General features: G+C 43.8%; 1 protein-coding gene across 4 annotated transcripts in view; it reads right to left on the minus strand.

The window, feature by feature from the left end:
* KCNQ5 (potassium voltage-gated channel subfamily Q member 5) overlaps nt 1-8,735 on the minus strand; it is a 289,092-nt gene extending 280,357 nt beyond the window's left edge. For all 4 annotated transcript variants that reach the window (XM_084284871.1, XM_084284869.1, XM_084284872.1 and 1 more), the window contains exon 1: nt 8,280-8,735. In XM_084284871.1, the coding sequence (XP_084140997.1) occupies nt 8,280-8,638 (359 nt within the window). In that variant the 5' untranslated portion in view covers nt 8,639-8,735. The remainder of the gene's footprint in view (nt 1-8,279) is intronic.
* Nucleotides 8,736-17,049: the final 8,314 nt, after the last annotated feature.

Here is a 17,049-nt window from a genome sequence, read left to right on the forward strand (position 1 = left end):
ACTTACAGAAGTGCATCCAACACATTTCATCTTCTTTTTCCCACAAAGGCCCTCTCAGGTCTGTCAGGATCCATACAAGTTATATATTTAGAAAAGGCCCCAGCAGTAACTTTTAAGTGCATACCTGTTAACAGAGCATGGAAGAAGATTTGTGCATTTGCGTCTAATGGGTAATTCTCAGATACCATGGTTATGGATGAGTTTAAGCCATACAAAGCAATTAAATTTAATGCACTAGAAGAAGATAGATGCTATTTCTGACTGAATGACCTCAAAAGAATGGGCATAGATGCTCTAATCTGAGACCCTAGCAAACCAGGGAGCATATGAATATGTTTGGTAATGTTTTTTTCCTCTCAAAGCAGAAAGATCTTACTGTCTTGGATTTGTCATATTTGACTCCTGGCACCAGTACGTTGATACCATATGATACCTGCTATGACTACAATAAAATAATTAAAACTCTCAGAAGGTTTAATGTGTTCCCTTCTTTTAAGCAGGGAGCCTCAAAGCAAGAAGGTAGCCAAGACAAACAGGGATATATTGCTTAAATCAAGAAGTGGGCAGGTACAGAACTTCCTTTCTTCATTATTCCTAATCAGTTTAAGAGCATGATTCATGTGTTAAACTTCATTTGATACAAGTGTGGGGAAAAAAAGTGAATTACCCATTGAACACACAATGGGATAATTAAAGGAAGCTGTAGGTACTCCGTGCCTTTCAAAATCCATCACTCTTCAAGAAAAAGTTACGTACATATTTATGTCCATCTTTGTTAAGGAAAACCTACACATTTATGCTTGAATATCTTCTTGGATGAAGGCCAAGCAGAGAAATTCAAATATGTGTAACTGGAGGACTGTGTCCACCTCTGAATCACCAGCCCAGACCATACATGCTCACGTATTCTTTCAAGTAGAATACAGTGGCTAAGACTACACTTCAGTGCCCAAAGTGATGAACGTTTTGTGAGCTTCCTGTAAAGCAATTACACTGCAACTCAGACAGCTATCACAAGATAAATCTACTGTTCAACAGAAAATTGAAAATACTTCTTGATCAAATGCAGCTGAACTGTAAGACAGTCTTTGAACTTTTAATTAATGTCTGTAAAGGATTTTTACTTTGACATGAACACAGCAACTGCTTAAAATTATTTTGCAATTGATAAAACCATACAGCTGATGAATTTTCTACCTTAACTGATCTGCAGTGGCAATCCCTTGGGCAATCAAAGTCTGCTCTCTTACAGGAAACCTGCAAACCAAACTCTTAAAAAATCTCTCACAGAAAACAAAAAGGGAAACAAAAATACACAAGTTTTCCCAAATTCAATATAGTTTATATAATACATACAGTCAAAAGCAAATTTTAGTCCACCAGCACTAAAAAAAAAAGTAAGAATGCATGCTCTGTTGTGTGAATAGTTTGCAAAGGGAAAAAGCAAGATTTATTATATGAATAAGTATCTACCTCATTAGGAAGAAGGTATCAAATAATATCTATGATGTTTACATGTTAAAGATTTTTCATTACATAGTATAATTTATTTGTCCTACTCCATCTTATTTTACCTGTGTGAAGAAGATACAGTTTTCCTTCAAATAAAATCTGTGGCAAATGTCATTAATTTTCATCAGACATATAATTTATGGCAATGGAAATATGTTAAACACTTGGCAATTAAGTTTTGTCTGTGAGTAACTAAGAAGCAACTGCCCTACAGCACTGAGTTTTATTTGCAATATTAGTTGACATTATCTAGGAATAAAAGCTTATATACATATATTTCTATAAAAAAAAAAAAAAAAAGTAATAAAATTAAAAAATGTGCTTTTCCATTCCACTAAAACTAAACTGAAACTGTTTCCTGCATTTTCATGAGTATTGGTAGATATATTAATGATGATTATTCTAATGAATATTGAATTCGCTGTTAATGAAGGAATGATAAATGGTATTTCATTTGGTGGATGCTAGGCATTATTTGTAAGTATTAGAAAAAATTTATCTCAATTCTACTTTCACCCAATTTGGGGAATTTAATTCATCACAAACTACAGTAAATCAAATTTGGAGCACTGAAATTCCATCAGATCTAAGTATCATGACATTTATTTTTGCTTTTTAGAGTCAAATACTACAGAAACTTAAAAACTAATAATAAAAAAAAAAAGTCTCCAGCTCATTAAGCTATTGTCTAGAACCTACTGTGCAAATCTGTCACACAAATAGCGTCTCACAGGCAATTAAAATCTTCCTAAAATCTTCCCAGCATCCTCTAAAACAACTACCCCTTTGAGACAACACATATTTAATGTCACATTACATATTCATAGGTTGCCCTACCCCTGGCCAAAATCTGTAATTCCAGCCTTCACCATATGAGGCTGCAGGAAGTTCATCCAGAGTTCCCACATCACACAAGATACTCAGTCAGCAAGACAAGAACCATCGCTCAGAGAAAAAACACATCTAAGATAGGACTGTTACCCCTGACTATAATGCCAATTATAATAATGCCAATTATTATAATGCCAAACCCAAACACTAACGTACTGTACCATTGACCTCACTAACCACATTCACAATTCATTATCTCATTTGAGAACTGAACATTAGGACAAATACAAGAAAGCCCATGTGCATGAAATCTCACCAGTCCCTGTCTTAGTGACTTTCTCAAATAAAACCTTTTGTTCCCTTCTTTCTAAGAGGCTGAGGAACAGTTTTGATTTTTATGGCAAAGCAGTGTTTCCCCTGGACCACTACTGTTGAATGAGAAAGCAAGGCCAGTACAAATGAGTGAACTGAGGAAACCATGCCTGAAAAGAACAAAATGTGAAACAATATTTGGGTAAGTGAAAATCAGTTCTTATGCACATGATATGATAAATATCCCCAGTCCTGAAGATCCTCAAGCAGGCAATAGCTCTCCAACAAAAATTGAATGAAAAAGAGAAGCTACATGTTATTTGTTGCCCATGATAGGGCTCCAAAAGAGGGCTGCTGTCCATGAACAACAGTAGGAAAGTGCACGAATGCATTGTTGTTGCCCATTTTATCTTCTCTTGTGATCACAGAGAACATGCAAGTGGTTTTGAAAATTGTTGTATCTTGCCTCTCTGATTAGAGTCTCATGACTGAGATGAACAGTACATGCAGAAAGTGAACATAAAAAAAAAAAACAAAAAACAAGCAAGCCCAATTAAAAGAACAGTAGAGCATGTGGTGCAGAAAAACCCCATTCATCCATATGGTCTGGGACCACTGTTTGGGCAGCAGCCTCAGTGCAAAGGGCCTTGGGGTTACTATGCACATGGCAGGTTGTGTAAAAACCAATAGCATACACCCATCAGAGATAAGGGAAGGAACATTTTAGAAGAGCACGACCAGAAAACTGAAGAAGGTTGTTATTCTCCTTTATTCAGCATGCCCTCACACCATGGGACCCAGTTGTGCCCTGCCACCAATTGATCAGGGATGTGCAGAAGCTGGGAGAGACCCTGTAGAGCCACTAAGAAGGTTTGGGGCCTTAAGTACAAGAGGCTTGTGCAACACAGAGAGGCGGAGGGAGCTGAGCTCCTTCAGTCTGGCAAGAGGGTGATCTACCAGTTGACCAGCAGCCTACAGCAAGTTAAGCTGTCTACAGCTAGCTGAAGAGAAACGGTAAGGTTAAAGAAGCCATATTCTTCTTGACAGTGCCAGATGATACAAAAAGGAGAAATGACCAGGAATTGCCAGTTGGGAGGTTCAGGCTGACTCTTCCCCCATCCCAAACTTTCTATTTTCAACAGTGGTGTAGTACAAGCCTACAACAGGGTACCCAGTGAGGCTGACCAGACAAAGACCTGACCAGACAAAGCCCAGTTGATATGAATGGGAAGAGTGTGGCACACACTTAGAATCACAGACTGATTCAAATGCAACAAACTGCTGCAGATTTATACTGAACTGCATCTAAGTATTCACCATCATTCATTGTCACTCTCCAAAAGAAAATGCTTACTAAACTTTAGGTGGCAGTTAAACTTCTTTACATTTTTACCTTTTCAGTACCTAATAAGATTGGCTTTGCCACACCATTTATGTTGTCAGCCCTTCTATCATTTGTTATTTGTAATACACATTATACTGTTATTTGTTTTTTAAAATTAATAAAAATATATTGTTACCCTAACAATACGAGGCTCTGACTCCAAAATGCTACTTGAAAAGATAAATGCCATAGATCTACCCACAAAGCACCTGGAACGAGTTCATTAGATGCCCTAAGATGGATAAAATAAAGTGATAAAATCATTTCTCCTGCTTTCTGATAGGCAAGTATTTAGGGTGGTGCACATTATTGTGTTTTGAATCAGAATGTAGAATGTAGAACCTCCCTAATTATACCCATAGCGCAGTATGATGCAGCACTGTTAGCTCAGATGCAAAGAAACTGCTGTTCAATAGCCATCTGATCATTAGTAAAATATGTCTGGAAAGCAGATCTGGAAAACTAAAATAGCTAGTTACATGTTTGATGGCATCATTAGACTTTTTCAGAAATCATTTCTTAGCCCATTTCCATAAAGAATGCAAAGAACAAGAAGAAGAACACTGTAGTGGGTCACAAATTCATCTAGCACAGTGTCTTATCTCCAGCAATCACCAGCAGAAGATGTCCATGGAAACATCAATACAGGTCACGCAAAGTGATACTGCCCTGGTGCATGCATCCAGCCCTGCGATTTGTGATTCAGAAGCTTCCAGAGCAAAAGGTGATGGCTTTGAAAAGACAATGACATTACCATGAAAAATGTTAAAGACTTTTGCACAGAATTTATTAAAAAGTTAGTAAGAAACAGAAACTTTATTATTCTTGAAATAAATCCAACATGTTAAAGTAAGAAACTTACGCAACTAATTATATCCTACCAGTAAAAACAGTATCAAAGAGTAATACTTTTTCTGAGCTTCTCATGCCATCTCTTTTTCAGAATGTCAGTTAAGAATAAAAATAATACAAAATCCTTATGACAGCTGAAGATGAAACCCAGAGTTAAATTTGCAACAAATCTGGAATTCCCCTTTGATCCGTCTAAGGCAGTGTCTACACGTTCTTATCAAACTAACCAAAGAACCCAAAATAATCTAAACAAACAACGACAGCAACAACAAAAAGAAATTCTACGACATCCCAAGACAACGGCTTCTCAGAAGTTACAATATTACAGCATTTTAACATACGTGCACGTGCATTAAATATGCACATGCTCCATGTGTAGGTGATGTGGTGTGGCATAAATACTTTATTAGCAGGAGTTTAAGTTACTGACTCATTACTCACAAATGGTATGAATGTTCTTTTCTGATTTCATAAGCGTACATATTTTAAGTGTTCCTAAATGACTAAGAACAGAAGACTGTGGTGCTTGCAGTAAAGATTTTAACTAGGGCTTCCATGTAAAGAGCTACTGAGGTACACAAAAAGGAGCCAAGAAACATGTAATTTATGGCTCCGCTACCCAGCACAATTATACTGAAGTCAAAGGCCCGTGCTCAAGAGTAATATAGTTCACCTAGTAGCAAAAGTTTGCAGAACAGCTGTCTTTGCCAGCAGTTTGCATGGTTGTATTTACAAATAAATTAACCAACTGACTTCCAAATGCAGGTCACAACACTTGCTCCTCAGGTGGCTGGCCTATTTTTCTTTCTGCTTTGAAAGGCCAAGAAGAAAAAAGAAGAGCAAATTGGGCATAATTCTCAGCTCTAAAGTACTTTCCCTATGGAAATGAGAAATGAAAATATCACTGCAGGGACGGTTTCTCATTTGTAAATGGTGCTTAATTCCCCCCTTCTCACTGCAAAAACAAACAGACAAGACTAAATAAACTCATATATCTAAGACTTCAAACTGAAACTCCGAAAGTACCCTTGGGTTATTTCAACCGTGCATACCACAGTGAGCTTCATTTTAGGAGAACAATGATCTAGACAGAAGGTCTTACACCAGATATCCCATTTCTGTACCAGAAATAGTACAGGGCTATAACGGGCTCTGCAGTAGTCAAGAATAGCTTAGCAGAGGTAGGAGCAGACATCTCATCCACATACTTAGTAATGTCTTTGCCACTCTAAGCTGTTTCAAGACTTCTTTTTGTTTGTTTGTTTGCTTTTAATTACTTTTACTTATTTAGTTATTTTTATACTGTAAGAACGTATGTTTTCTAAGATGCAATTGTATTTGATTAGGTGGCTGGAAAAAAGGAGACTGAAACATCAGAAATATTATCTGAATATTTGGCAGTCAATAATCAAAATTAAATAAATACCTTAAAAGAATGTATAGACTGGCAATGAAGATGGCTGACAAATTGACATCCAATGGAATTTCTAATGCACCTTAAAAACAGGGAGCAGTAGTAGTCACAGATCCTTAAAGGTAATATTATTACTAGGTGCCTTTATATTACAGTAATGTTTCAAGCTCTTTCACACAGATCTGCTCAGATAAAAGATATAATGTTGGCATTTACAGCTGCCAAAATTGCCATTTGCAATTAAAAATTAAAACTGGCACTCATTCTATGCAGGCAATTATCTAAACGCAGCTGGCGATCTTCCTTGTTTACAGTGCTGCTGTGTCATGACTTCACTCTGTTTGGAAATTTACTTTTTTTTTTTTTTTTTTTTTTTGGTGGTTTAAACTTGTCAACTTTATTTCCAACTTGAACTTTACTTGTTTTAATGGTTTTCATCGTGATGTCAGAGAGAAAGGTCCAAAACTGCAATTTATGGATTTTCTATGGCAACTTCAGGCACTGCAGTAAGACAGCTCCTAGCAAGTAGTTCAGAGATTCTCCCACTCTTAATTAAGCATGATCTACACCACAGGAGAACACCTGTAAGAACCCAAATAGCAAAATGTACCCAATGAATGCCCTCCAAGAAGAAAGTTCAATCTGTAAGGGTGATTTGCACAGTAAAATAGACTGGGCAGCTCTACTCGAGGGTCAAAAAGCCTAATACTGGTTAAACAATAATGTTACATCTGTTCCTACTCTTTATCGTCTATAGCAATTTTGATCTCCTAAGGAACTCCATCCTTGATGTGTTACACTAAGCACACTGCCATGTTTTTGGCAAAGTACTTTTCTGCCCATGAAAACTTATATGAAAGTAGGATTTGGGGATTCCCTGGCTGCTGGGAGAGGAGTCGTCTCTGTGCTACCAAACAGCTTTTAGGGACCAGTTGCTGCTCTTTCACCGGAGCTGCTGTAACCGCTAGCTTGATTCCAGCAACTCTCATGGAAAATAGTTACCTGCAGCAAATCAATTAAATCTTCCTTTCTCTTAACAATGTATCTTCTGTGGCCAAACACAGAAATACCTTGTCCTGCACCCCTGTTACGTTCACACCTATCACACTCCATCCGTAATTTATCGCAGCGTTTCCACCTAGTGCTCCATTGCAATGCCTCCTTGCCAGACACCGTGTTGCGTGTCTTCACCAGCTGTCCAGCAGCTTTTCGAGCCCGACCTTTCCCTCAAGCGTTACAAAAAACCGTGACGGCAGAGGATCGCCATCGATGTGAGGACCACTCGGAGATACCTGAAGTAGTTACAGGGCTCGGATCCCCTCACACCGCTATCCCGGGCAAGCCTGTGTGGATAAATCAGCGCAAGGTCCCCGGCGCCGTGTCAGTGCCGCTCAGCACAGGGGACGCAGGGATCAGTCACACGCTCCCTCGGAAAGAGGGGAAGCACTAGCCCGAAAGGAGGAGTTAGGTTCTCAAAGAAAAGGCGTAGAAATGCCATATACCAGAGAAAAGGCTGCTCGCTGCTTCCTTCCGAAGCGCTGAATCTCCCTTGCGGGCAGCAGGTGGGCGCAAGGGGGGCTGCCCGTCGGGGAATAGGAGCATCCCCCGGCGCAGTGTGCCTCGGAGCCGAGCCCACGAGTGCGGTGGAAGCACCGTGGGTGGAAGCGGCGCCCCGCGGGCTCTCCGGCAGTAACTTTGCAAAGCCTCCCGCCCGGTGACCGCCGAGCAAACGCCACGCCGGGGACCGGCCCCGGTGTCCCTCGACGGGGCGTCCCGCGGGTTAGCGAGGGTTAAAGGGGGATAACGGGGGTTAGCGGGGGTTAGCAGGGGTTAGCGGCTTTCCCGGCGCTTTTCCCGCAGGTGGCAGCGGCTCCGCCGGGCGCGGGGCGATGCTCGGGGAGCTGAGCGATGCTCGCGGGGAGGATGCTCGGAGCCCGGCGGCTCCAGACGGGACGGGAGGGGGTCGGTACTCACACGAAGGCGTGGTAGACGAAGGCCCAGCCGCGGGGCCGCTCCAGCACGTTGTACAGGTAGTTCTGCAGCCGGCGGTACTTGGCGTTCCTGCGGCAGCTCGGCCCGCTGCTGTACGACAGCGGCTTGCCCAGCAGGCTCATGCGGGCGCCGTGCTTCCCTCGGCGGCCCTCCCGCAGCCCGGCGGGGGCGGCCGCGCCGCCGGCGGTGCCCAGCAGCAGCAGGCCGTCGCCGCGGGCCGCCGCGCTCGCCAGCGCCCTGCCCCGGCCCGACTCCACATCCTTCATGCCCGCCGCCGCGCCGCTCTTCACCCAGAGCCCCGCGGAGCCGCCCTCCTCGCCGCCGCCGTGGTTGCGGGGCATGGCATCACCCCGGGCGCCGGGGCGGGCGCCGGGGCCGCGGCGGAGCAGGGCGCGGGCGGCGGCGGCGGCGGCGGCGGCCCGCAGGAGGCAGCGGGGGCCGAGGGGCTCCGGGCGGCGCCCGCGGACCGGGGGGGCGCGGGCCACTTCGGGCGGCCCGGGCTGCGGCAGCTTCGCGGGGGCCCCGGCGAGGCGGGCGGCGGGCGCCCCCCCGGGCAAGCTCTCCTCCCCCCGGCCGGCGGCACCCCGTGGCTCCGCGGCCCGGGGCGAGGCGAGGAGCCCGGGACGGGGCGGCCGGAGGGCGGCGGGCGGGCTCCGGGAGGCCGCGGGGGCCCCCGGGCCGCGGCTCGGCGGCGCCTCCCGCCGCCCCCTGCCGCCCCTGCCGCCTCGGGCTGCGGGCGAGCGGCGGAGGAAGGCGGCGAAGAGGGCGGCAGAGGCGGGGAGAGCGGCGGGGCGAGCGGCCGGGCGGGACGCGGAGCCCGCAGGCTAGGCGATGTCCATGCAAGTCCCAAAAAGTCGCCCGGTTGCCGCCGCTCGTCGCGGTCGGAGGGAGGCTCGGCCGCCGGCGGGACCCCGCTGCGGGCGGGGAGCGCGGCCGGCCCGGGCGGGGCAGCGCAGGAGAGCCGCCCGGTGTCCCCCCGAGGGCGCGGCGCAGCCCCGGCGCTTCCGCCGTGCCCCGGCCCCGCACGGTCCCGGCGGCGGCGGGGGCTGCCCTCGCCGCGGGCTCCTCTGTCCCCCCCACGCCCCCCCTCCGCCGCCCCTCTGCCCCCGTGCACGGCGGCTCCGGCTCCGCTTCGGTGCGGCCGGAGCGCAGCGGTGCCGCCGCTCGGTGCCCGAGCTGCGCCGAGAAAACAAAGCTCCCCCTGCCGAGAGTGGGCCTTTAACTCCCCGGCGCATCAAGGTGAGCTTGCGGAAAAAAAAAAAAAAAAAAAAAAAAAAGAAATCCACCCCGCAACGCCGCAGGCGCGGCCGCTCTCCGCGCCTCTCCCCGCCCGCAGCCGGCGGGAGCCTTGGCCGCCGGTTGTTTGCCGGTGCTCGCAGGGTGCCCCCAGTCTCGGGGAGGCAGCCCCCAGCCCCGTCGCTCCGCGGCCACCCCCTGCCCATGCCCATGCCAGGGGCTCGGCACCGGCCACCACCCCGTCGGGGGTCGCCGCGGTGGCCGCGGGGTCGCGGGAGCCCCGTGGGACACAAGGGAGCCCCGCGGGTGCTCTGCAACCGGCTCGTTGGGAGCAAGTGCAGGGCACTGTTTTTGCAGTCTGGGCACTGCCATGTGAAAATACGATGCCAACTCGGGATGGGTTAGTGAAAAGTAATAATTTGGGCTCCGATGTTATGCTAAAATGAACAGAGGCATTCGGAAATTCAGTTAGTTTTGGGTTTTTCATTCGCACTGGCTACTTATAGGCCAGGCTCTCAAGCCTTTGATTAACACGTGTATCTCCAACTTTCAGAAAAGAACCTTGTGTTCTGGCTGAGGACACTAACTTGTGCCTCTAAAGCAACACGGAAGCATCAACGGCACTCATTTGCTGCTACCGTGTCTCCAAAGCCCTTCAATCAGTTGTCTTTACACAAAGAGCTTAATCTTCTTCCTTTCTTCATTGCACTTCCTCTCTCACAGCAGGCAGCAGCAAACAGGAACTTTCGAACTCACAAACCACGACGGCCACTCAGACTAGTGATAAGGGGTGGCAGAAACAGCACACATGTCAAAACAAATGTTAAGTAGTTGATATAAGTATCCACAGCAACCCCATTAATATTTAAGCTTTCCAGTGGCACATATCTACTCCTTCTTCGAATTGTAAATTGAGTTAGTTAATCCTTCATTTACCACTTGTTTGCATTTCCCTGTTTTAATATGCGAGTGTTCATTTTTCTCATCCCTCTGTACCCATTTCCAGCCAAATATGTACAGCATGCCTTTGAAATCGGCTGGGCCTTCGGCACCAGGCTTGGATTCCCACCCTCCCTGCCTTAGTCACTTGAGTGAAATATTTGAGGATGGGTACTCAGGTTCCAGAAAGCTGAACCGTGCTGGCCAACTGGGAGCACGCGACCCAGCCTCCTCTCTGCCTCTGCACTCTGTTCCTGTCTCCATCCCTGTCCCCATCCCCATCCCATGGGTGCTCCCCCATGCTCTCCATTCAGCTGCCAGTCCAACCACATGCGGTCATGGAGCGGCACACGCGTGTGGCTGCTGTTAGGATTGAGGCTACAAGCTGGGGACATGGGCAACCAACTGAGAAACTGGCTGAACTCCTGCTCCTGATGTACTTTTGGTGACCCGCTAAGAAATATTGTTATAATTCTGTGCCCTCTAGTGGTGCTTAGAGTCATCTATTAATTTAAATAATAGTATGGAAAGCAGCCTGTGAGCACAAATAGTTTAGGCCAATATTGAAAAGTAGGCACGCATGCCAGGACAGCTAGAAGCATAGGCATGTAATACAGTTAGGGATGAATTATGTTTCATTTTTACCATGTGTGAACACGGTATTTTCCCATTTATTATCTTTTATTAGATAATGCCCAGAAAAAGTATGTATTATGAAGAGAGATTGATGGTAATTAATCTAATCCCTACTTGCTAATATGTCAGATAACCAGGGTGCAATGTGCTGGTCAAATGCTGAGTGGATTCAAACTCAGCTGCCTGCCCTGCACCAGGCAGAAGGGCTGTACTATGTATAAAAGCCTGTTATCCCCTAAGTATTTAATGCAAAATAAGGGTCTGCACTTATACGACAACAATTTCCACTGATATTTTGGCTTCAGACTATATAATACCCACAGGAATGAGTCGAGTGAAATTCTAGCGTGTCCGCGTGGTCCAAGGTCGTCCTGGGTTCAGGTGTCAGTAAGAGGATCTACTTGACGAAATCTCCAAGGCAAGAACATCCCAAGGAATCTTGGCTTCTAGAGCCTGCAGGTACACTATATCCCACTCACAGGCGGGACAAGGAAAGTGGCATGCTAAAGTGCAGCTGGTGAGTAGCTATTGCAGTGCTTTATGGCAAATGCCAACAACACGTGCTTACCAAATCATAAATCACAGTTTTTAAGATCCTGTTGCATTATTCCAAATACATCAAGCATTATATAGCCTGACTTGGGGAAGAGTCAGCTGATATGTATGATCTTTTCTGCTCAGGTGCAAAATGTTTGGGATTTTCAAAGTTTTCTTTTCAATATGTTGCTCATGATATGTTGTTGTAAATCAGTGTTTCTGTGTTCCACTTTAATAAAAGACACAGGATGATTTAAACAGGAATGATATTCCCTTACTTATAATAAAATGTGTTTCTGCAACAGCATGTAAAGTTCTTATCTAAGATGTTAAATAATGTAATTTGGGCTTAGCCACACTAGAATTTAAAGCAGGCCTTCACAAGGACTAAATTTATGGATAAATAACAGGAATATGCAAACACACTGGTGTAATCATAACACAGTCTATGGCTGACTGCACAGATATTAACAGAAGAGCAAATTGTAAAAGGGCAAAAAGAGGGAAAACAAGAAGCCTTGTTGTTTGGGAAGGCATAGTCTAGGGTTCAGGATGTCTGGTTCCCTCTGTGCAGCCAGGCCAGACAGCAGCTAAGCCTGACCGTGTCACATCCAAAGCACCTGAGCACACAGGCAGATGTTTAACAACTCACTGAAGATCAGATGTGTACCTCGGAGAGCAGCTTTTAGTATTTAAATATTTTTGGAAAATCTCTTTGTGTGCCTCCATGTCATACCCATCACAGTGGTGGTGGCAATTCCTTCTCAGAGGTGTTAGCTAAAATACATGGGACAGTATTAGGCACCTGAAGGCTGCAGAGGGGGGGGCACTGCAAATCTCGGGCACACAGTGTCTGTGCTGAGCAGCACGGCAGCCCGCCTGCGAGCTGGAGGGCCCTCGTAGCAACGCTTTGCAAAGGTCAGCTTACCGTGGTATCATGTTTTGAGTTCATTCGAGTTGCTTGTTAATAACCTTTTTTGGTGTTATATAATACTGCAAGGTATCGAGTGCTCTCTAGTTTTGCACCTCTTTGTAAGATTTTTAGCTTTCTGTCTAATTGTATGGAGGAGGGGCTCCATGTAGCTATTTTGATGCCAAGCATACAGGATTCAGGAATAAGTTTTCAAAGCAATTAGTTGTTAGGAACAATTCATTTGTTATACAGAATTGTTGTGTGGCCTGTAATACGTGGTGTGCATCTCCAGGAAACCTAGAATGAAGGATCATCACTGAATAATAAATCATTAGGAAAATGTAAGATGGGGTGAAGAGCATGGTTGGATGTGTATTGCAAGCTGTCTAGCGAGTGCATGCAGCATGCTAGAAGCTGTAGCAGGGCTTTGATATCAATGGTTCAAAATGTTGGAATATTATATATATATATATTCCAAAATGTTTGAATATTTTCCTGCAAGCTTCTTTCACATAAAAGGGAGAAGCTGGGCAGCCAGGGGCAGGAGACACTGCATACACTGAACAAGGCAGAAAGGAGTGCCCGACCTCCCCTGCACATCCTTCATGTTATCCCTTAACCTCAGCCTATAGGGAGCACCTTCAAGAGTAATTTAGTTTTGATGTCCCTTTTATGTGCTGACCTCACTGTTGGACTGCTATGGGGTTGCTTTCTCTGAGGAAGACCTGTCTCCATGAAGAGCTGTCCTGAGACCAGACTTTCATTTCAAGCAGACCATGGTCTTGCTTTTGTGCTAGGCAGCTGTTCCAGCAAATGTTCCAGAAAATGTTCATTTTGCTTCCTGACATCTTCCGTTTCCTTTTACTCATCAGATATTCATGCCTGATAAGAGAATTAATTGATTCTATTAATTCCTACTTAACAAATTATCTAAGCAGCATTTCCCATTACTAAGACATGACTCTCTGTAAAGTCATTGTCAGACCCCAACACTATCTCTTTTCTATTCTTCTCTCCTACTTTCTATTATTTTTTTTTTTACCTTACTATTTTATGGAGCTTTTATTCTCTCATTTGTAAGTGTCTTCCCTCTGTGATTCAACTGTCTGGACTCATGAACAAACTGTCTACTGCCAAAACATTAGGCCGTGCATCTCCAATGGAGGCAACTCTGCCTCAGTTGCAAGGCCTGCTGTGTAGATCATTCCTACTCTCTGATCTAATGAAAACAAAGCATTTTCTTAATTAAAAGAAAAAAAAATAAAAAAAAATAAAAGAAAAAAAGATGAGTCTATACTGAGACCTGCAGAGCACTTGAATCGTAATAAATCTGGGAATAATATAATATAATATGAAATTGTTTGTTTGTTTGTTTGTTTTTCTTTTTTGGATACAAAAGGCTTAATTTCTCAAAATATTTAGATTTTCAAAATCATGTTCTCCAAAATACATAGGAGTTTTGGAGAAAACATGACAATCAAAAATGTTAATGTTTAATGCATTTTTTATAGGCAAATGCAGTATTTAAATAAAAAAAAATAAAACCTTGGTATATTGTCTAAAAATATTTTTTTTTTTTTTTTTTTAATCAAGGAGAAGAATGTAATTTGTCTAACCTGCAAGTCCATGGTTCCTTCCCACAGGCATGGTAACAACCCATAGCAGACCTGCATAAACCTGGTAAGTTGAGAATATTGAAAGAGATATGGAGGTAAAACAGAAAGAAATCCATGAAACAAAAGGAAAGAAGTCCAAAACTGAGAACCAAAAAGTCAAAAAAAATCAACATTGCAACAGTGCAGACTTTAGTAAGGGCTGCATATGAATGCAGCAAGAGGACATTCTCTTTTTAGTTTTTCAGTGTAGGAGACAAGTGGTTTGAATTTGTTTCTGGTATCATTTTTGTTTGTTTGTTTGTTTGTTTGTTTGTTTTGTGGGGAGCTATGGAGGAATTATTCTGTAAAAGCTCATCTTGATCATTAGATTAAGAAAATTCCTTTAAGACTCAGCAATGCATAGTCCTTCTTTATGCATTAGATCATCTAGAATTGTACCTAAAGGATGTGGGTGTCTGAAATTCTGATGTGTCTCCATATGAGCTTTTCTTTTAGAGCATAGTGACCTTCGTTACTTGCCAGACATGAACTGCTAGCCATCTTGTCTTCCCCTTCTCCGCAGACCTCTTTAATTTGTACTGTAGCAGCTCTGGTTTTGAAAATTCCCATTCAACTGTGGCTTAATCTTTGAAGCACTGAAATTTTTGTCATGAGTATTTCAGAATTGCCTGTCTGTGGTTTTCTTTTTTTCTTCTGAAAATACCCAGAAGCCCATCAGTTGAGCCAACTAGAATAAAATATACATTTATGCTGTTTTATTTCCACAGACTGCACCTTTCTCTGGGTACCTTGACCAAGAGATTGCAACAAAATATATGTAATGACACCTTTACTTTCTCTGAAGCTAAACTGGAAAGGGAGGTAGCATTGTACCTTCCTCTTTAAAGACAAAAACCCTCAACAGCAAGAGTACCTATCAAAGATGTGGGAAATCAGGATTAAGAGCTCTATCCCAAACGTGCATTTCTCAGATCAAGGGTGTCTTAATCACAATGTTTATCTTACTGTGTTAAGAAAATTATTCTGTAAGAAAATGTAGCTGTGAGAACCATTGTAGTCCTCACTGGGCACCCTCATACCTTTCCCCTGAAATGACTATTTTATGGGAAATATTTAGTTATCAAGGGCTTAGTTGTCAGAAACATTATAAATAAAATTCTTCACAGAGAAATATTCTAATCTTTAGATATGGGAGATGTGCTCATCTTTACACTCTCTGGCCCAAATAAATTTACGAAAGTCTATGCAGAGTAGGATGGAGAGAGTCAGCTGCTTCAGGTGCTCCTGCCTCAGGGTGCTTTTACTTTGGAAATGCTGAACATCTCTGGGCATGGCTCTGGAACAACAGAGCCCTGCTGAGGCCTGAGGGAGCACTCTGACCACTGGGCCTGGGGGCAGTGTCAGTAGTTTCACATGGGATAGATACACAGGACTGCGTCACCTTTTATTGAGGCACTTATACCTCTCACGCATTACTAAGATGGCCCAGTCCTAACAGAGCAGTCTGCTTTCTGGCATTGAATAACACTTCAAATTTTAGGAGCTAAAGAGCTGTTTCCTGGAATTTAAATTCTCTTGTCACACCTAGGAGTAATTTAATAATCTCAGATCACCAGCTGTTCATCTTGCATAAAAATGCTCATGTGTCTTAGGCTTTATTCACAGTGTAAATACAGGACTCAGAACTAAATGACTGTTATTCATTGTAACCGGAGGAACATTCTTTCTAAATTAGATGGTTAATCATGAACCTAATATATTCTGCAGGAACGTTTTAAAGTAAAAAATAATTTACTGACAATTGTCATAAAAATTATAAAAATACTTGGCCTTTTTAATCTTCTGCCTGTTCAAATAATTTGACAGCATCAATGATCCTCAAAGAATTTGAATAAGGCGTGCCCTCTGAGTTACCAAAGTGACATAACAAGAACTTAGCTAAAGGCACCACGGAGCCCTCTTAAGCTAAAGGAACCGCAGAAAGCTGAAATAGGCATGAGCTCTGACAGTGCATTTCCGCTGGTATATCAGAGGACAAGCAGTCGTTTTAAGCCTTTTGTGGGAATTGTATGCTTGAGGGTCCGCCTTTCTGCTGCTGCATTCCTGTTGACTCCCATTTATTTCTATCACTAGGTAAACCGTAAAGGCAAAGGGGAAAAGGTCTAGGGTCAGTAGGGCCTTCAGAAGCTCCTGTTTTATTGGATGAGTAATGAGATTTGGTGGGAGCTGTAGCACATCAGAAAATAATTCTTTGGCTTCTACAGGCATGGTTAGGCACTTAACTTGCTCACCCATGTTCTTAAATCTCTTCCTACAGCATGCATTTCAAAAATATCCATCAGAACAATGCAGAAAAACAAGAAAGTAAGACTTAAGAGGAATATAGAAAATCCAGTGAGGCTGTGAGACAGCAACTATAACAAGACCAAATTTGCAACAATGGGTGAGCAGGAATAAGAAACATGGGGAATAAGATACTCGTAGAGAGCAGTGCTTTTTCCCAAGAAGTTAAAGGGATGGTGAAACAGCTCTATTCCTAAGGGAGGCTGAAGGTAGTTATTTCATTTCAAAAGAAGAAAAGAAAAGACGCTGTGATGTGTCTAAAGCTAACTTGTTTTATGTCTCCACATATATCATTGTCTGCAAGGAAACGTGTGAGCCAAAAGTGATTTTTAATATCCTTGTAGGGTTGGGGAGAGGATGATTAAATGCTACAGGCCAGAATTACCTGAGGAGATACAAGATGTACAAATATGGATAGAAAGCAAAAAACACAGCTTTTTACCATGAGGGTGGTTGGACACTGGCATAGATGCCCAGAGAGGTTGTGAAATCTCCGTCCTTGGAGTTTTTCAAAGCTTAACAGACCCCAAGC

Source organism: Netta rufina, assembly GCF_964035555.1.
Source record: "Netta rufina genome assembly, chromosome: 3".
Classification (NCBI taxonomy): domain Eukaryota; kingdom Metazoa; phylum Chordata; class Aves; order Anseriformes; family Anatidae; genus Netta; species Netta rufina.